The sequence below is a fragment of the Diplotaxodon limnothrissa genome, linkage group LG3, assembly GCF_057381915.1.
Source record: "Diplotaxodon limnothrissa isolate DT_005_m linkage group LG3, D_limnothrissa_male_GT1.1, whole genome shotgun sequence".
NCBI lineage: Eukaryota > Metazoa > Chordata > Actinopteri > Cichliformes > Cichlidae > Diplotaxodon > Diplotaxodon limnothrissa.
In genome coordinates, this window is record NC_140598.1 from 25,872,130 (window position 1) to 25,894,400 (window position 22,271).

A 22,271-nucleotide genomic window follows, 5' to 3' on the forward strand; every position below is an offset into this window, starting at 1 on the left:
TCAATTTTTGTTTCAGTATTTATTTGTAACAGTATTTTTAACCTCCTTTAACCTTATTTATTTGTTTAACTGTCATGTTTGTTGTTATTTAATTAAACAAATTCCACTGAGAAATTCAAAAGTATTAATGTTTTTTTTTTTTTTTTCAGTGGCGGGGGGGGGGGGGGGCACCATAAAGCATTTGTGCTTAGGGCACCCAAATGGCTAGCAACGGCCCTGGGAAGTCCACACACACTGTGTGGTACCACTTTACGCAGAAGGTGCAATCTGCAAGATTGAATGAGATTGTCAGTCATTGTCTGACTGTTTATTACTAATCACCTGCTGTACATTCACAGTAACTGTCATCTCCTTACAAATGTTTATTAGATTAACCACACTTATACAGACTGTATATAACAACCAGCTCTAAAATGTTTGTTCGCAGAGAAAAGACGCAGACAGACTATGCTAACAGCATGTGATGTTACAAAACTAGTGAAATATTAGTGTCATTTTCAAAGGTTTATTTGCATGACGCACAAACAGACACAATTGAAAGGTACAAATGTGCATGAAACGAATTCAAACGTGGTGCAGATGTGTGTCACAGGTTGATCTGGCTGTAGGCTGTGGCACTTGGCCAGAGGTGGCGCTGGTTGACTCGAGTCCATGTTAATGCACAAAGTAAACTGCACGCTTTAGTTGTGAAGCAAAAACGCTGAAACCGGAGAAATAAAACGTGCGAGGGGGACGATTACGACGACAAGAGTCTCCCGCTCGTTTACTCCTGCTGTCCTGTGGACAACATCGGCGTGGTGTTAATTGTTTGCTGTTTTCGTGATTGTGTCGCGCATGAGGATATTAGCAGGTAAACTCGCCACATTTTTAAACATTTTGTTGTTCAACAGCATCAAGATTGACGGAGTGTGTTTGAATTAACGTCACACATGTCACAGATGACACATTTGGCGTTTTTTTGCTGGTTTGTCGGTAGCAGCTCCTGAAACGCAAGTCTGCCAAACATCTGTTCAACCAACGCCAGTTGATCTAAACGCCAGTAGATCTGGAACACCGGGTCTAAAGTAGCCTGCGTTTAATATGGCTTTTGTGCTGTTAACATGTTTAATGTTATGTAGGAACACGGGCCGATTTTTTAGTTTGTTTTTTGTTAAGTCCTATTCTAAAGGCTGATTGCCCTCCCCCACGCTTGTACCTGTGGCTTTCTGTCCTGGGGGTGGGGGCTGGTTGTTCTCCTGCCCTGCACCCAATCCTTTTGTTCATATTCAAAGACTGTTTTTCTGTATGTATTCTTACCCCCTAAAAGCCATTATAATGTTGCAAGCAATCACAAACTCTACAGTCTGTCTAACTCCAGTGTATACCAAGCAATCTATTATCCTCAACAGAGCTAAACTCAACATAAACTGCACCCACATTAAAGTTAGCTCGGTGCTTACCTTTAGATGAGCCCACAAACCGAGAGAAACTTCGTGATGAAGCTGGAAGTTTTTCCAAACACAGGGAGCAGAGACCCACGTGATTCACGCTGATCTCAGCTACGATCCAGGAGACAAGGGTGTGCAGATCGATGCAGATATCGATCCAAACGTTGCTAGTGGTATATGTTCCTGTAAGTTCACTACTTTACTCCCGTTTCATGAAAAAGCAGCTCTCTATGCTCGACTCCTCCGCCTCCTTTCTTCTTCTTCTGTGTGTTTAACGGCGGTTGGCAACCAACGTAAAGGAGCATTACCGCCTCCTACTGTTGGGTCAGACCAATGGCTGTATCCCAATTCAGGGTCTGCAGCCTTAAAGTACGCAGCCCCAACGATCCTCAAGGGCCGCGTACTTAAAGACCGCTAAGGCCGGAAGTCCGAGCCTTGTGAAATGGGACGGTCTAGGTTGCGCTGCCCAGGTTGCCTAGCAACCATGATACTAACAGCTGGAAACGTGTCATACAGCTTTGTTTGACAGAAATGAAGGAGAAAATATTTTGTTCATTTGTTTGTTTTTTTCTACATGAGCTTAGAGCTGGGCGATAGAACGATAACGATATGTATCGCGATATAACTTTTACTCGATAGAGAAATTAAACTATCGCGATAGACCTCGCCGCTCTTGTCCTCTTAAAAAAAAAAAAAAAAAAAAAAGGTCAGCCAATCCAAATTAAGTAGCGCAGAGCCGAACCAATCACAGCCGCAGCGTCACGTCGCGTGACTTGTTACGTACAGCACAAGTGCCAAGCCGCACGTGTATTTGTTTGGGAAGCAGCCAGCGACCGTACCGCCCGGGTAATGGAGGAAATGAGTGTGCCGACTAGAAAAATCAACCGAGCTTGACTGAAGGTTACCGAAGAGAAAACAGATGATGGTTCCAATGCCGGAGAGATTGTCGAACGGAAGAGCCATAGAAGTTCCGTAGTGTGAAGGTATTTCGGCTATTTCAAGTCTGACAAAAAACAGAGTAGCGTGCACTGTAAATTGTGCTGGAAATACAATAAACTGGTGCATGCGTCACACTGTGCGCCACGTTATTGTTTCAGTGAAATGAATTTCTACAATACTGTTACTGTTAATTCTACTCTGCAGTGTTTAAATACAGACAGTTACTGTCCCTCCACACATACGACTCGGTTCTTCTTCTCTGCCCCAGCTTTGTTTACTTTTTCCCACCGAGGCTTCTAGACTTCTGATTGGCCAACATTTCTGCACGGTTAGGAATCTAGCTCCACCTGCTGATTTGGCAAGTTCATAGCAGCGTTTTCCTTCATTTCTGCCTTTATGTGTGGACGGGATTATTTTTTAAAACGAAAATGGAAAATCTCCGTTTTCAAAAATACCCGTGTACGTGTGGACGTAGCCTCAGTCTCTGACGGGAAGCGCTAATTCGTCATTTGGCTTTTGTCAGACTAAAGTAACTGTTAAAACTGTTTGAAAAGCTAAGCTATACAACAAGGAGAGATTGAGAATTTCCTTTTAGTTCTCAGTTTATTTGATATTGACAAAAGTTAGTCAGTTTTGTCTGTTCTTCTGTAAAACAAACTAAGATTTATTTTTAGAATTAATATTTTGTTTCTAAGTGGAATTGACATTTTAGTCTGTTTCGTTTGGTCTATTTTGAAACGTAAACGCTTTAGCGGCTGCCTTTTGTGTAGTTTGCAATATTTGCCTTTATTTATCTGAAAAAGTCTCATGTTCCTTAAGTACATCTACCCTGTTGAACTTATTATGGGAAATAAATATTTAAATAAAAACAAGCTGCTGATTATTTCACATTTTACTTGTGAGCAACGGCACATTTAAATCTTAGAAATATAGTTATTTGGCTTATATCGTGATAGATATCGTTATCGCCTGAAATGAAAAAAAAACATATCGTGATATGAAAAAATCTTATATCGCCCAGCTCTACATGAGCTTTGATCATTCTCTGTAGGATTAAGCTCAGCTATTGAACAGCGTATATTTTAAAGTAAAGGCTTTAAAACCAAGTACAAATGTCACTAATGTCAGATAACTTTGCCGACATGTGGCCAACAGTAATGTTTTAATGTTCTTTGTTAATAAACATTTGCACATAAATAAGTGACATAATATTCAGTACTTAAAGGTTCACTCTTCGGGCGCCCCTCATCCACCGTTTTTTTCGGCAAAAAATTATCCACACCCACCGCCGCGCTATGCATTCTGGGATATGTTGGGTCTTGAAGTCTACACCGCCACGTCCTTAAAATTCAGGGAAAGGAAGGACGCATTTGAGGGCCCCATTTCGAGCAGCCTTCGAATTGGGACAGCCTTCGTTGCGTCACGGTGACGTAATCGGCCTTAAAATGCGGCCTTCAAGGCTGCAGACCCTGAATTGGGATACAGCCAATGGCTGTGTCCCAATTAAGAGACTGCACACGGTCGATTTCCCCAAATATCAAGCGTGGTCCGGTGCACGCTTCGTGGTCCCATATATCTCACAATTCATAGCGCGGCGGTGGGTGTGGAGAATTGTGTCGCAAAATACGGCAGAAGGGAGCGGCCGAAGAGGTTTTTTTTTTTTCCAAACTTTATTGAAATCATAAAGCGAACAGTCAGTCATTCCAGTTCAGTTTGTACAGTAGACATACAAGGCAAATAAGAGTAACAATATACAGTACAATGAAATAAGAAGGATAAATAAATAAAGGAGAAAAAAAAGGGGGGGGGGGGAATGTGACAGACAGTTGTGACAGGTCATTCGTTAAACATTACTGAATGAATTTCAATCAATGATAAACCTTTTTTATTGGAAGTTAATTTAAGAGAGTTTAAGTAATATTCAATTTCAATCAAAAACAAATTAAATGATGGGGTTGAGTTTTGAAATTTACATTTATCTATATGGCATTTCCCTAATAAGATGGAGCGGATGAAGAGTGAACTGTCAAAAGTACTGAATATGACGTCACTTATTTATGTGCGAATGTTTAATAATTAAAGTCAGTCATATCTCCACCAACACTATGGAACGCCAGGACTGCCATAATGAATTAATTAAATACACCATTAAATAATTAATTAAATGTGTCAATAATTAATTAAAATTGGAATAAATTAATTAAATAAATAGTTATGACACATGTAATTAATTAATTATTGACACATTTAATTAATTATTTATGTATTTCACATTTTAATTAATTATTGACACATTTCATTAATTAATTATTGACACATTTCATTAATTATTTATGTATTTCACATTTTAATTAATTATTGACACATTTAATTAATTATTGACACATTTAATTAATTATTTAATGATATATTTATTTATTTCATTTTGGCAGTCCTGACGCCTGGCTCTCGTCATGAAATAATTTTATCTGTCAGCCTCACCCATCAAACTCAGGGGGCGGGGTTAACGCTGCCCATGCAGCTTCTCTAACATTTGATTGGTTGCCGTGCAAAGTAAGTCAAAACAGGTCGATCCTAGAAAATCGATTGCTTGTGTAGACTTGGGGCAGCCAGTTATCCCAGAATGCAGATCAAATCACAAGCAGCAATGGTGGTGGTGTAGTTTTAAAATACCCCGTTTTTCTGTCACCAGCTACACTTTTAACAGTGTTTTAGCCGCGAATGTCGCGACGTATGTCTGGTCAGGTTGTCAACATAGAACATGTTTGCAAAAGTGCTCAGATGTTTTCAGAGATTTCACTAGCTCTGCTAACAGTTAGCATGCAGAGTGCACCGAGGGGGGTACGTTAACCGGTTTGTTTACATATTCCACTCTCCGTGTTCCACATGTTGCATTCGCAGATTCTCACCGAACGATCGTCTCTTTCCGCCTGGTCTTGTGTCTCTGTGTTTCTGTAACATAAAGAACGAGCTGACATTTTTCTCACGAAACCAGCGATCAGCTCAACAGACCCTCAGTTTACCTGCATGCATCCTCCTCCTCATCTGTCAGCTGTTTAACACCTGCTGCTAATTCAAGAAACACGCCTAGTTACCTGGTGATAGTCACAGTTTAACTGGGCAGCCGGTGCTCGATATAACGCAATGTCAGCGCATTTTTCTGCACAAGATAAGTAAATATAGTGTTTTCCCCGAGCGCAGAGCTGCTGGAGCTCGTTTCCTTACAGAGCACTTTATAGGCGAACAGCTTTATCAGCGGCTGATGTCCAATCACCGGCACACAGCTTTAAAACCTCAGCTGAGTTTTAGCTCTCAGTGGTTAAACGCTGGACTTCATTCACTCAGGTTCTGTCTGTCGGGTCACGTTTACTTCGCTGTTTTATTTACAACTGAGCAAATCGGTTTGGCTGAGGTTAAAGTTACGTTTCATAACTGCATAGTTTCACAGACGTTTAATGGTTCACTGGCACATGTGTTAGACTGAACTATCATCTAAATATCATCTGTTTTTTAATAGTTATTCAACTGTATTCTAAGCACCAGCTGTCTGTTAGAATGTGATTTTTTTTCTCTCTCTGTTGGCAGAGGTATAAAAATGCGCAGGAAAATCTGACGTGCATGGCGAACTTCACCGACGATATTTAGGGAGGAATAAACACACATCAAACATAAATGAACCATTTGTCTGTCTCCATAATTGAGAGAATTTTCTCTTCTTATGTCAACACTCTCTCTCTTTTTTTTTGCTTTTTTTTTGCTTTTTCGGTCATGTTATGTTTACCTGTCAAAGGCTTGTTACAAACTATGAAACACATCGTGCAGACTTCTGGATGTTAGAAGAAAACTAATACTGCTCATGAATGAGACTAAAGGCAGGAAGGTGTCCTTTAAAACTAAACATGTTAATAGGACCTCCCTGTTTATATCATAGTTTATGATATAGCACGTGTATTTCAGTAATAGCCTGCTGAGGCCACTATACGTGCTGGCCTCATATCAAATGTGAAGGCAGACTGAGTCTATGTTTGACGTTTTTTATATCTAATCTTCCTTTTCAAACATTTAAACAGCAGCGAGTCTGCAGCTGAGGGAATACAAACTCAAATTGTCGGAACAGGTTTGCTCGTTTCTTGGATTCATTTGGTGATTTATTAAATGTATAACTGTTATTCTAATCTGCTGCTGAGTCTCTTACACTTTTCTTTATGCTGTATATTTTCACGTCTCTGGAATAGTTGGCAGTTAGATAGTCAGCTGGGAAACTTTGTGTTAACTCATGGAGCTGAGGATATCGTGGATATGCTGACCTCGCTGCGTGGTGTACAGAGCGAGGTCAGCATGATTAATATTCACAATAAAAATATTAGCCGAACATCATGAAGTCTGTATGTGTTTCATAGTGTCGAACAACCTTTGTACAGTTAAAGCCAGCAGTTACTACATGACGGAAACACCAACGTTATCTCTTTTATGTGTTTATACACAGGTCACGCTGATTACTGAACAAAAACCCAAAGATCAGATGTTAAACAGATTTTTTTGCTCTCTCTCCTCCTTAAACATGTTTTTAATGTTAGTTAGAATTCAGAATTGGCGACTGAAACACGTAGGACACATAAGAACATCAGGAAATAAAACACCGATAAATATAACCTCAGTAAAAGAAGTCAGCGGGGGTTACTACAGCTGTGTACCGGGGCCTGCGCTTTGTCGGTGGGATTGCTTGCGAGGCGAGCGGGTCTATCCCACGCTTTGCCGTGAGACTGGGCAGACATCTCCGAAATCATCGAAACACTTTTGCAAAGAGGCTGTATCTTGACAAACCGACCAGACACATGAAGATTAAACCACTACATTCTCGGCTAAAAAAATATTAAAACGGTATTTGGTGACACACAAACAGGGTTTTTCAAAGCTCAGTTCTGTTAGCTTCCACATGCTGGTTGTTGTGTGCTAGAAACAATGGCCACCAGGCCAAAGCAATGGTTTTGACTCGATCAGCGTTAACCCCGCCCCCTGAGTTTGATGGGTGAGGCTGACAGATAAAATTATTTCATGATGAGAGCCAGGCGTCAGGACTGCCAAAATGAAATAAATAAATATATCATTAAATAATTAATTAAATGTGTCAATAATTAATGAAATGTGTCAATAATTAATTAAAATGTGAAATACATAAATAATTAATGAAATGTGTCAATAATTAATTAATGAAATGTGTCAATAATTAATTAAAATGTGAAATACATAAATAATTAATTAAATGTGTCAATAATTAATTAATTACATGTGTCAATAATTAATTAAAATGTGAAATACATAAATAATTAATTAAATGTGTCAATAATTAATTAATTACATGTGTCATAACTATTTATTTAATTAATTAATTCCAATTTTAATTAATTATTGCCACATTTAATTAATTATTTAATGGTGTATTTAATTAATTCATTATGGCAGGCCTGGCGTTCCATACAACACAACATATATATATATATATATATATATATATATATATATATATATATATATATATATATATATATATATATATATATATATATATATACCGGCAGATAGAGGAGGTGGCTGATATCCAGAAATCCTACCAGTGGCTGGACAAAGCTGGACTGAAAGACAGCACAGAGGCACTAATCATGGCAGCACAAGAACAAGCTCTGAGTACAAGATCCATAGAGGCTGGGGTTTATCACACCAGGCAAGACCCCAGGTGCAGGCTGTGTAAAGATGCCCCAGAGACAATCCAGCACATTACAGCAGGGTGCAAGATGCTAGCAGGCAAGGCATACATGGAACGCCATAACCAAGTGGCCGGCATAGTGTACAGGAACATCTGTGCCGAGTATAACCTGGAAGTCCCGAGGTCAAAATGGGAGATGCCCCCAAGGGTGGTGGAGAATGACCGAGCTAAGATCCTGTGGGACTTCCAGATACAGACGGACAAAATGGTGGTGGCTAACCAACCGGACATAGTGGTGGTAGACAAACAGAAGAAGACGGCCGTAGTGATCGATGTAGCGGTTCCGAATGACAGCAATATCAGGAAGAAGGAACACGAGAAGCTGGAGAAATACCAAGGGCTCAGAGAAGAGCTCGAGAGGATGTGGAGGGTGAAGGTAATGGTGGTCCCCGTGGTAATAGGAGCACTAGGTGCGGTGACTCCCAAGCTAGGCGAGTGGCTCCAGCAGATCCCGGGAACAACATCGGAGATCTCTGTCCAGAAGAGCGCAGTCCTGGGAACAGCTAAGATACTGCGCAGGACCCTCAAGCTCCCAGGCCTCTGGTAGAGGACCCGAGCTTGAAGGATAAACCGCCCGCAGGGGCGTGCTGGGTGTTTTTATATATATATATGTGTGTGTGTGTGTGTATATATATACACACATATATAAGGTGGGACCAAACTATGACCCCCCACCCCCACTAGGTGATGGAGCTGATCAAAGGAGCCCAGAGCAATTGATCTGATGTGGTGGCAGAGGCTGTATCAAGACTAACGTAATCTAATAGATAATTTCTATATTGGTTAGAATTTTATTTTTCCAGTTCATGAGGACAGTTTTCTTGGCTATGCATAGGGCAGTGAAAATCATATGGGCTATATTCTTTTCTGAAGTGACATTATCTAAGCTGCCCAACAAACACACTAAGGGGGAAGTTGGAATGTTACATTTCAGACACTTTGATAAGTCTTCACATACCTCGCGCTAAAACTTCTGCACTGGTGGACAGAACCAAAGAGCGTGAATGTAATTGTCTGGTGTATTGCCTTGACAGTGTGAGCAGTTGTTGGAAGATGTAAAGCCCATCTTGAACATCCGATGACCTGTATAGTGCACTCTATGTAGTATTTTGTATTGTATTAATTGCAGTCTGGGATTTTTAATCAATTTAAAGGTTTTTAAGCATACCTGAGACCAGAAGTTTTGGTCTAAACTGACTGATAAATCTGCGTCCCACTTTGCAATAGGAAGGGATATTGATTCATCTAATTTAGAAAGTGTTCTGTATATTTTAGATAATAATTTGGGGGATTTAAGAGTAAGGAAATGTGCCGCACTTGGTGGTGTTTGTAATTCAACTTGACTGAGGTTAAATTTCTTTTTTATTATGGATTTAATTTGTTGATATTCTAAAAATCTTTTCTTGTTGATCCCATATTGTGCAACTAGTCTGTCAAATGGGATAAATTCTGTTCCCTCTAATATATGTTCTAAGTATTTAATTCCTTTACAACTCCATTCTGGGAAATTAATCATATTATTGTTTTGTAATATGTCAGGGTTATTCCAGATAGGTGTACGTTTGCATGGGATTAGTGAAGACTCCGTTATTTTTAGAAACTCCCACCATGCTGTCAGAGAGGAGCTGATGTTGATACTTTTAAAGCATTCATGTCTTTTGATGTTTGAGCTAATAAATGGTAGGTCTGAAATCTCTAGATCCTTGCATAGTGCCTGTTCAACATCTAGCCAGGGCTCATCTAGGAAGGTATGTTTTGACCATTCTGAGATGAACTGAAGCCTGTTGGCTAAGAAGTATTGGTGAAAATTAGGCAGATCTAATCCTCCTCTACCCTTGGTTCTTTGTAGCGTTTTTAAGCTGATACATGGGGGTTTATCTTTCCAAAGGAATTTGGAAATATATGAATCCAGAGATCTGAACCAATCTTGTGATGGTTTGTTAGGGATCATCAAAAATAAGTAATTTATTTTTGGCAAGATCATCATTTTTATAGTGGCGACCCTTCCCATGAGTGATATGGGTAAAGATTTCCATCTAGTCAGATCGCCTTCTACTTTCTTTAGAAGTGGGATGTGGTTTAATTTAGTTAAGTCTGAAAGCTTAGGAGAAACATTAATACCTCAATATTTAATATTTCTGGATTGCAGTGGGGCAGAGGAAGAATTATGGAAGGAGCAGTTAATGGGGAGAACTGTAGATTTTGGCCAGTTAATTGAATAATCTGAAACTCTTGAAAACCAGTTTATTAGCGTAATTACCTCAGAGAGGTTGGTTTGTGTGTTTTGCAGAAAAAGCAACACATCATCCGCATAGAGACAGATTTTATGTTCTATGTTCTTACATTTTATGCCCTTAATTGTTGTAGCCTGTCTAAATGCTGCTGCTAGAGGTTCGATAAAAATTGCAAAAAGTGAAGGGGAGAGTGGGCATCCCTGCCTGGTGCCCCTCAGGAGACAGAAGCTGGAGGATGTCTGGTCATTTGTTCTGATACGAGCTGTTGGGGAATTGTATAATATTCTTATCCAGTTTATAAAAGAGTTTCCAAAACCAAATTTGTGTAAAGTTGCGAATAAAAATTTCCAGTTAACTCTGTCAAATGCTTTTTCTGCATCTAGAGATAATATTATGGTTTCGATGTTTTTATTGTATGAGTAGTCTATTAAATTAAGTAATCTACGAGTGTTTGTTGAGGAGTGCCGACCTTTTATGAAACCAGTTTGATCAGGATGAATTAAGAGGGGGGTTATTTTCTCTAATCTCTTTGAGAGAGCTTTGCAGATTATTTTAAGGTCTACATTTAAAAGAGAAATTGGACGATAGCTTGAGGGAAATAAAGGGTCTTTGCCTGGTTTTAGCAGGAGACTAATGTTTGCAGAATTCATATTTGGTGGTAGTCTGCCATTTTCCTCGATTTCCTGCAACATTCCGTGGAATACTGGTGCCAGAATTGTCCAGAATTCTTTGTAGAATTCTGCAGTGAAGCCGTCTGCACCTGGAGCCTTATTATTGGGCATACTTATCAGGGCTTCTTGGAATTCACTTGGCGTCAGTGGCGAATCCAGTTCCATTGCTTGACTGTCTAGTAATTTTGGGAGAGTTACGTTGTCAAGAAACAGATCAATTTCATTTTTAGATGGGTTTATTTGTGGTGAGTATAAAGTTTCATAGAAATCCCTAAAAATGTTGTTTATTCTTCCAGGGTCATATATTGTGTTCCCCGATAAATCTTTAGCAGCACATATAGTTGTGTTTTCTTTATTTATTTTTAACTGGTTAGCTAGAAATCGACCTGATTTGTTACTGTGTTCAAAATTCTGCAAGCGAAGTCTTTGTATAAGGAATTGTGTTTTTTTATTAATAGTTTCATTTAATTCTAGTTTTGTCTTGCATATTTTGTTCAATGTTTCCTGATCTTGGTCGCACGCGTAGGCTTCTTCTAGTGATTTGATGTTTTTTTCTAATTCCTGAATATTTTTGTTTTCTTCTTTCTTTTTGTGTGATGAGAAAGAAATTATTTTACCTCTCATCACAGCTTTCCCTGCTTCCCATAGAACAGAAGCAGATATTCCGGGAGTGTCATTAAAGTCTAAATATGAAGTCCATTCCTTTTTAAAATATTTAATAAAATCTTCATCTTTAAGCAGTGATGTATTAAATCTCCAGTTTTTACTTGGCGTAGTATTATTCTTGTGCATTAGTTTTAAAGATACAGGAGCATGATCGCTGACAGCTATAGGATGAATCTCAGTGTCTGAAATGTCACACAGCAGTGAGCTGCTGACCAGAAAATAATCCAGACGAGAGTAAGAGTGATGAACATGCGAGAAAAAAGTATATTCCTTACTGTTGGGGTGAAGGGAGCGCCATGCATCACGAAGGCCAAAGTCGCTCATATACTGTTTGATTATATTTGTGGATTGCCAATTGCGCTGAGTTCCTGTTGTGTTGAGCCTATCGATTTCTTCATTTAGTCCAAGGTTGAGGTCACCGCCAAGAATGAGTGTGCAATCGAGGTGTTCAGAGAGTGCACTAAAAAATCCGTGGAAGAATGAGGGTTCATCAACATTTGGACCATATATACTTACAATACATAGTTTTTTGTTCAATATTGATAGTTTAATAATTAGAAATCTACCCTCTGGATCTATAACTGTATCGAATACTGTAAAATTAACATTTTTATGTATTAAAATTGCTACTCCCCGTTGTCTAGAATTATAACAGGCTGCAAACACGTTAGGAAACTCAGGTGTTTTAAGTTCGTTTAAACCTGTGACAGGTCTGTGAGTTTCTTGTAATAAAACAACATCTGCCTGTAGTTTTTTAAGCTGGTTAAATATCTTTAACCTCTTTCCTCTGGTGCCAGCTCCATTTACATTCCATGTGACAAACCTCAGCATGCCCATAATTGTGTGTGTATGTCTAATGATGTACGCTGGGTGTTTCGTTTAGACAGGTGGAGAGAATGTGGAAACATCACTTGTTTGTAAATAGAAAGAGAGAGAGGAAAAAAAAGTGTGGTGAGAGGCTCCATAAGTCTGACTATGTGTGAATATTCACTAATATGAACAAGCGTGGCTTGCTTATGTGTCCTGCAAGTCTGTGCGTGCTGTGGAGCCTTTCTGGATGAAGCTACGTCGAACTGGGAACAGGACCTTGCGTCGTTCCAGGATCTCTTTGGGGAACTGGTCGTTCACGCTGAAGTCCGTTCCTTTCAGCTCTCTGCCGCGACTCTTCACCTGTTCCTTCTGTTTGAATTGACCGAATTTGGCCACAATAGGCCGTGGTCTCCCGGTCCGCGACCACACGCCTCCCAGGCGATGTACTCTATCGAAGTCGATGTTCTTTACGGTGTCCTCCGGTAGCTTCAGGTGGATTTTGATGAAGCTTTTCACCGTTGCCTCCGCGTCCTCTCCGGCAGATTCTGGAATACCAGAAAACACAAGATTATCTCTCATGCTACGGGCTTGTAGATCGATAACGGACTCTTTTATTTTTTTATTTTCAATGTTTAGCTGGGTCACATTATCGGTGAGAGATTTGACCGACTGGTATTTTCAGCGGCAAGCGTTTCCACCTGCTGCTGGCTGAATTCCAGGGATTCTTTTAGAGATTTAAATTCCCGGTGTAAAATCTCCACCAGGGCCAGCCTCGCATCGAAACTGGACAATCGCTTGTCGATTGACTCCAGGATGTCTGCGATGTCTTTGCCGGCAGGCGATGTTGTACCGGGGGAGTCTGCCGGGCGACATCTCTTCGATGATGGCGTCTCAATTTTGGTCGGGGAGGATGTACTCTGGGCCTTCTTCATTACTAAATCTTGAAAACAGCGGTCGATGTAATCTTGGAGAGCGTCTAAACTCTCCCCGTTGTCCTCCAGGGTGTTAGAGATGATAGAACAGATGTTGTTAGTTATATGACAATTGATTAGTATATTTGGTAATACTGAAGCTTGAAAAACCTTTGTTAAACTCTATGCTACCATTTGCTTTTTTTTTTTTATTCCGCCAATTCTGCGGCGTTCTGCGTCTACAACAAGCGACCCATGTTGTAGGTGACCTACAACATGGGTCGCTTACCTTACTCGTCACTTCCGTCACTTACCGTCTCTCAAGCTTTCCAAAGTTCTACAAGTGCCTCCATCGCTTGTGTACAGATCACACGCTGCACTGCACGTGCTGCTCCGTCTTTTTCACCGACGTTTATGTGTTTGCGCGTGCGCAATGTGAGCAGCAGCAGTGACACCCTCACGACGGTCGTGAGGATCTCAAACCTCCCAACCAAGTGATTGATGATCGGGAGCTGGTCGTGAGGTGTTAATCGCTTCTTGTTACCCCACGTATACTACAGGATGCATGAGGCACGATGAAGGCCAAAATTGGGCCGATCACCAAAACGGTCGCACAACTGAAAATGGGCCAAAAATCGCACAGAGTAAGACCAGCTTTACGTTGCTTGAAGATGTTTCACCCGTCATCTGAGAAGCTTCTTCAGTTCTAGGGTCAAATGGTGGAGAGTCCTAGATTCAAGCTCTGTGAGGCCCTCCAGCGGAGACGAGGAGGTGCTAGCCGGGCTGACCAGAGCCGCCAGCGGAGACGAGGAATGGCTGGAGAGGTTCTCCTGAACCCCCAGCGGAAACGAGGAATGGCTGGAGAGGTTCTCCTGAACCCCCAGCGGAAACGAGGAGCAGCTGGAGAGGTTCTCCTGAACCCCCAGCGGAAACGAGGAGCAGCTGGAGAGGTTCTCCTGAACCCCCAGCAGAAACGGATGCAGAGCCAGCAGGTGCGGGGACCTCTGGCCCAGCGGATGCTAACTGTAGCGGCACAGGGCACGCAGTCGGCTTAGGATGCAACGGCTGGGGCTGTGCAGGGCAAACAGTCTGTCCAAAGTGTGTCAGCACCATGCAGTCCCCAGCTGGCGGAGAAAGTTCACAAAAGCTTCCAGCTGAGGTGGGCAGTGTCTGAACGGGTTGCTGAGCAATGAACTGAGCTGATGACGGAGTTAATAACTGAGCTGATAACTGTGCTAGAGACTGACCTGAAGACAAAATAGGAAACCGGGCCGATAACTGGGCTAATGACTGTGCTATCGATTGAAGTGCAAGTTGTAGTTGTGGTTGTAGTGATGGTGGGACAGCAGGTAGTTGAACCGGTGACTGAACAGGTGACTGACTCTTGGCTGCTCTCCTCCGAGGAACAGGAACGGGTGCTGGGCCCGGCCGAACACCAGTCATCCCCACCCGAGAAACAGATACGGGTGTAGAGACGAGCTGGGCTCTGGCTGCCTTTACCCTGGGGGCCGGTGTAGGTGCAGGAGCTAACTGGGCCTCTGCAGCTCCCACCCGAGGAACTGAGACGGGTGTAGGAGTCGGCAGGGTCACAGTAGACCTCACCCGGGGAACCGGAACTGGCGCAGGCATAGGCTGGGCGTCCATCAACCCCACCCGAGGGGCAGGTATGGGTGCCGGGACGAACGGCGCCTCTGCCAGGCTGGGGACAGAAGCAGGGACCAGCTGGACCTCAGCCACCCTCCCCCGAAGAACTGGTACGGGAGCAAGGGAAAGCTGGGCCCGCGCTGCCCTGGTTACAGGAACTGGAGGCGGAGAGCGAAGCACAGGAACAGAAACAGTCACTGGGTGAACCAAGTTGGTGGGGCCAAACACAGTGTCAGCAAACCGCGACTCATGGTGCGCTGGTGCCAGCAACGCTGCTGTACTTAAGTTGTCCATGTCATGATTAGCAGTTTTAGAAAGAGTGAGTCCAGGAGCAGCCACAGGTACAGGAAAACTCACACAAGCAGCGTCCGGATAATCTGGATGTGGAACCACACTACTCACAGTCGTACAGGACGTAGTCCGAGACGTAGTGCACATAGAGTCCATGAAACCTGGCCGAAAAGCATGGCGCACAGAGTTAAACCGACCTGACCGGGGAACAGAAAAGTTAACCTGTGCAAACAGCTCTGCAGTGCTCAAACTAAAATCTTTTGCCAGTCTATGTATAGCGGATGAAATCCTGCGACTCTTAACCTTAGCAGGCCTTGAATACACAGTTTCAGTGGGTATGTGTTTCTCAGCATGCACCGTCACATCTAGAGCTGATGATGCTAACGGTGTGTGGCTGAGCTCAGACTGGAAAACCTTAGAGTCTAAGGGCTGAAATAAACAGTTCTGCGGGGCTACGATGCTAGTAGCAGTACGTAGATGAGTCTGGTGTGAAGCAACAGTCCTAGGTTCAGTTAAATCAAAGAAAATACTGTGAGCATTACCAGAATCAGAGGGCTCAAAAACACAAAGGCTACTAGCGAGAGCAACCGGTGAATGATCTGACACTGAGGTGCCTCGCTGTACAGTGTCTATGGAGTCCAAACAAAAGGTGACGGAATTATCCGAGTCAGGTAACACAAAAACAGAGCCACTCACAGTAGTGCATAAGTCATGAAGTTCGGGTCCAGAAAACTTGGGCTGAGTATGTGACGCACGGTCACTCTCACCCAGGGATGAAAACTGCTCCGCTGCTCGGGAACGCCGTCGGCGTGAAAGCCGTTTTCTCCGGGAAGGGGAAGGAGACAAGCCAGGCCGCGAATCCGTCAGCGGACCGGGCTGAACATCCTCCGGCTCTTCATACTGGAGCAGCTGCTCCAGGCGGATGCCTACAGTGGAGATGAGAAAGTCCTGGATGTGGGGGCGTAGCACGCCGAATAGCCACGGGAGTCCGGACACCATCCGCTGCAGACGGACGGCTACGATCTCCCGGTATTCGCCTCCTGGCAGCACAACCCACTCCTGACAGTGATACTCCACTGTAAAAATCAAATCCTCCCGGAGCTCAGCGGAGGGGTTGTGAGTTGCTGGGTCCATTACTGGTTGTGTCGTACTGTCATGAACTGGCTGTGTGGAGGCAGAAGAGGACCCAAACGCAAAAACTCACGGAGACTGGAACTGAACTCAAAAATGCTGCTTTATTGCAGAAGTGCAAAGTAACAGAACAAAAACCGGGAATATAAACTGAAGACCGAGGGAACAGAAAGCCACACAGGTTCGGGGAAGACACATTGACGACGCAACACTGGACTGGGGGAGACATGCACATAAATACACAGAGGGTTAACGAGGGAAGTGGGAACACACGGGGACACAGCTGACACAGATAACCATAACGAGACAGGGCGGGGTGAACATAACATGACGTATACAGGCGCGAGAGTCACAAAGTAAAACAGGAAGTACACAGGGGTTCAGACAGGAGGAGAGAGAGAGCACAGGGAGAACATAGACATAACGGGCAGGGGAAACATGGAATAAACACAAAGAGAGACGAGGGCCCCCTGGCTGGGGGGCTCCTTGGCCTCCCTCCTGCTGTGTGCCCAGCCTGGAGGCTGCGGTCTGTGACCGGCTCCCGGTGCAGACGGCTCCCTGTTATAGTGTTTCCTCACTTGGCTCATGCGAGCCCAGCCCAATTTTTACGCTTTAAGTGTGCGCGCGTGTGTGTGTGTGTGTGTGTGTGTGTGGGGGGGGATATATGTGTATTGAGAGTGTGGGGAGTGAGTTGGAGGGTGGGGTGGGCTGCTTTTAACTATGTAAAGCACTTTGTGCTACATTTTTTTCTGTATGAAAAGTGCTTTATAAATAAAGATTGATTGATTGATTGATTGATTGATAAATACACAGAGGGGCACATGGGGGTAAGAGTCACGAAGGGAAAACACTTAGGGAACAACACAACAGGGCAACTCAGGAAACATGGCCTAAATAAGGAACAAAATACAAAAATACAAGAAACTAAGAATACTGGGCCAACATGGCCCAGGATCATGACATGAGGACCCGGCCTTTGCGTTTTAAAGAAAGCCGGGTAGTACCTCACGAGCTCCCTCGGTGGAGTGAAACTGCCGTCTGCTCCTTGCTATCCAAAATATAACCATGTGCTGACTTAAATTCTTGACCATCTCGCACTTCTGTTTAATCAGTTTTCTTTTTGACGTTTATTCAGCTGTGTGAAAACCCCGGAGGAACCTCCTGAGGGATTAATAAAGTTACATTTAACTTAATCTAATATAATAACTTTAATAATTCTTGGACTCTATTGCACCATTCAGAACTGTGCGCGCTAAGAATTCATCAGAACCGTGGTTGAACGATTACACCCGCTCCCTCAGACGCGACTACAGACGCGCTGAAAGGAGATGGAAAAAGGACAGATTGTATGTTTCCTTACAGATTTTAAGGACTCGTCTCTCTGCTTATCAAGAAGCTGTAAAAACTGCAAAAACACAATTTGTCTCAAACTTAGTATCAGCAAACGGTCATAGGCCTCAGGTACTTTTTAACATTCTTAATCGCTTTTTTAGTTTATGTGATAATCCTGGAGTTACTTCTTCACCAAGTATGTGCGATGATTTTTTAGCATTTTTCAATAACAAGATCTTATCGATTAGGGCCCTTGTTTCGTTGTCTGTTGTCTCAGTTCAAAGCCCTCCACCTGTGTGTTCAGCTGTCTTAGAGCAGTTTGATCCCGTCTCCCTTAAGGACCTGACCGCGATAGTTAGTGGCCTAAGATCATCACACTGCCCCTCTGATTCTCTTCCCCCGAGTCTGCTCAAAAACACTTTTAATATTGTTGGCCCTTTTATTCTGAAATTGATTAATACGTCCCTTACTACAGGCTGCGTCCCACTATGCTTCAAACAAGCTGTAGTTCAGCCTCTTCTTAAAAAACAAAACCTGGACCCAACTGTTCTGTCTAATTACAGGCCCATCTCAAAGCTTCCTTTTCTATCTAAAGTTTTGGAGAAAGTGGTCTATCTACAGTTGCAGGCACACCTCGATTCTAATATGATCTCAGAAAAATTTCAATCTGGTTTTAAATCATTACATAGCACTGAGACAGCACTTTTAAGGATTTTTAACGATATTCTCTTAACTATGGATTCTGGCAGCCCTGCTGCCCTTTTACTGTTGGACTTGTCAGCAGCTTTTGACACGGTTGACCACGACATCCTGTTATCACGGCTAGAATCGCATGCTGGCCTAAAAGGATCTGCCCTTCAGTGGTTTCGCTCCTACTTGACAGAAAGGTTCTTTTATGTCAATATGGGCCCCCACAACTCCAAATTAGCTCCTCTTAAATACGGCGTTCCTCAAGGCTCTATTTTGGGTCCCGCCCTCTTCGCACTCTATTTGCTGCCATTGGGCTCCATCTTCTCGCGGTACAGCATTTCATTTCATTGCTTTGCGGATGATCTACAGATTTATCTACCTTTAAAATCAGGATCAGATCAACCGCAGCTCTTATTACGCTGCCTTGACGACGTTAAACAGTGGTTATCATTAAATTTTTTACAGCTAAACGAAAACAAAACTGAGGTTGTCATTTTTGGCAATTTCAATCATATCGACAGCACGTTGGGTACCCTCTCCTCGTATTGTAAAACACATGTAAAAAACCTCGGAGTTTACATTGATGGTTCTTTTAAATTGAATAAGCAGGTGAGTGCAGTAGTTCAGTCCTGTTTTTTTCAGCTAAGACAGCTAGCCAGGATAAAGCCATACCTTCCGGCTGACGTCTTCGAGCGTATCATCCACCTTTTTCTTACTTGCAGATTGGACTACTGCAATTCATTGTATTATGGCCTAGATCATGCCACCATCCATCGCCTTCAGATGGTTCAAAATGCTGCTGCTCGCCTGCTAACCGGTACCAAACGGAGAGAGCATATAACCCCAATTTTAGCCTCTTTACACTGGCTCCCTGTCCCCTACAGGATCCAATTTAAACTCTTACTTTTTGTTTTTAAGTCACTCAACGCCCGAGCCCCCCCCTACTTGTCAGAGCTCCTCTCTGCCTATGCTCCAGGAAAACCCACGAGATCTAGTTCAAAACTATTGTTGTCCATTCCACGGACTAACCTCAAATCTCGTGGTGATAGATCCTTCTCTGTGGCAGGTCCCAGACTTTGGAATAGTCTCCCCTTTAATATTAGATCTGCTCAAACTCTTGAGCAATTTAAATCTTTACTAAAGACACACTTTTACGCTCTGGCTTTTAACACATTATGACCCAAGCATTTTGGATTTATCTGAATTAGTTAGTATTGTTTCAATTCTTCTATTTTATTGTTTCTATTGTCATTATTGTATTACACTGTAGTTTTTAATTTTATTGTTATTGTTAAGCACTTTGTGCAGCATCGGCTGTTGGAAATGTGCTATATAAATAAATCTGACCTTGACCTTGACCTTGACCTTAATATCAGCCAAACCGATTTACCCACAAACAAATAAAACACTGAAAAAGCCAAACAATAACATTTTTAAGTTATCAAAGTGACTTATATATCATGTTTAACCCGAGTAATGCCGCGGGGGTTTGAAAACGATGTGTCGGTCGGCTCAGATATTTGAAGTTTACACAGCTGCATTCTTACCTGCAAATATGTTAAAAGTTTTTTTGCGACCCAGAAAGAGAAATAAGAGTAATATTAAAACTAAGTCGCTGCCTCCAAACTGGAATTGGCTGGGCCGCGCTATGAATTCTGCGATATGGATTTTCAATTTTGTTGTCCAGGTGGAAAATCGGGAAAAATTCGGGAGAATGGTGGCTCCGAGAGATTTTCGGGAGGGGCACTGAAATTCGGGATTCTCCCTGAAAAATCAGGAGGGTTGGCATGTATGGTTGTGGCAACATCACTAACCTTGTCAAACACCTCAGAGTAAAACATATGACAGAATATGACGAGCGTATGTTGAGGTGAACTGAAGAGAAGAGGACAGGTGCTGCTAGGGCGAGACAGACGTCTCTCATGGAGTCCTTTAGTGCTGCAGGCTGGCAACGTGTTCAAATAGCGCGCAACTTCAGTTTTTGTCACAGGCTGGGTCTCCGACCCAGCACTCTGAGTTTTCTTTGTATTTTTTGATATGTTATTAGTTTTTGTGTTATTTCCTATTTTGCCTTTAGTTTAGGCAGTTATTGGTTATTATTCCTGGGTTTTCTATGTTTTGGGGTTTGGTATTTATTCATCACGTATTAGGTCTGTTAAGTTGTGTTGTCATGTTTAGTTAGTATTTCCTGTTTTATTCTGACAATGTCATGTGTTCTCTGCTTATTGTATTTAGCTTTTCTCTCCTGGTCCTGTCATTAGGTTTATGGCTGTCAGCTGTTTCCCCATATGTTTCCACTTCCCCTGATCACCTCATGTCTGTATTTAAGCCTTTTGTTTTCTTCATGCCATTGTCGGGTCGTCTGTTTATTCTGCCCTAGTTCTAGCCTGGTTCTGTTTATTTGACCTCAGTCTTAGTTTCGGTTTTCGTCTGTTATGTATTATTAGTCTTAGTCATGGTCTTTGCTTGTCATTTTCCACCACAGTCATAGTTTAGGTTTTGGTCTCAGTACCGTTTTAGTATTTTGTTTCTTAGTGTCTTGTCAGTTTACTTTGGTTTCCTGGTTTACTTCTGCCGTCATTTAAATAAAGCCTCACCTTTCTGTTAAAACCTTACTACTCCTCGTCGTCATCTGCTTTTGGGTCCTGTTTCCACTCACATCGGCGCACCCCGCCGTGACAGTTTTTGTATTTCTATATGATGAACTCTGCATTATTAAGTGATAAGAATAAGTAATCTGATGTCCTGTAAACATTATGACGCTATAATTTAAGATACAATAAATAAAATACGTTTTTGTACAAAGTATCGGTATCGGATCAGTATTGTCGATACCACCCTGAATATTACTTAGTATCGGATTGGAAAGGAAATCAGTGGTATCGCACATCACTATTGGATATTTGGTGAGAGGGAAACATGAAGATGAAACCATGAGATGAATCATCAGAGCAAAACAGGTGATGGTGAAACAGGTTTATCTTTTAGGTCACATGAATGAATGGAAGAGAAGTTATGAACTGCTTCTGAGAGACAAGTAACTCCAGAATCCTTTGTAGCTGACAGCTGATAACTGTGCAGGGGCCGGTCTAGCAAAGTTTTGCCAGGGGGCCAGGTAGGATATTAACAGTTAAAGGGGGTCACAAAGAAATTATTTTCTTTCTTACTTAATAAATAATTATCTGAATCTTACAACCAAAGTTTTCATCTGACATAAAATGTATAGAAATTATACATACATCAACAAGACAGTGTACATCACTGTCACAACAGCATTCGTTTTCATTCAAAGGCTTTATGGCTTTTCCTATAATACCTGGTGGACTGATCTCTAGTCAAAATGCCCGGGTTGATTTTTTGTCCCAGTCCAGCCCTGATCTTAGCCAAACTGATTTACTCAGGAACAAATAAAACACTGAAATAAACCAAACATTAACACTTAGAAGGTATGTAAGTGACTTATATATCGTGTTTAACCTCAGTAGCGAAATCTCTACTACTAAAAATAGTGTACATGTATGCCTTAATAAAATCAAGCAGGTGAGATGTTAGAAAACTTTGTTTTTTATTTTAGTGGACACTCAAATGTTACAATAGACAGCTGCTGGGGTTTGGAAGAGAACTGAACAAATATTTAAAATAGAATCTGATCATTTTGAAGCAGCCTTCAAAATCTCCACGTATTAACATGCTGTTTTTGTTCCTGGTGAAAATGTTTCTGTTGGGTCTGTGCTTCAGCAGACCCACTAGTTCAGAGACTT

General features: G+C 42.1%; 1 protein-coding gene across 1 annotated transcript in view; it reads right to left on the reverse strand.

Annotated features, from left to right (window-relative positions):
- Positions 1-22,271, reverse strand: part of LOC146635099 (uncharacterized) — a 67,781-nt gene that overhangs the window by 22,925 nt on the left and 22,585 nt on the right. Inside the window, exon 3 of the mRNA XM_085350025.1 lies at positions 19,183-19,189. Coding sequence (XP_085206151.1) covers positions 19,183-19,189 — 7 coding nt within the window. The remainder of the gene's footprint in view (positions 1-19,182; positions 19,190-22,271) is intronic.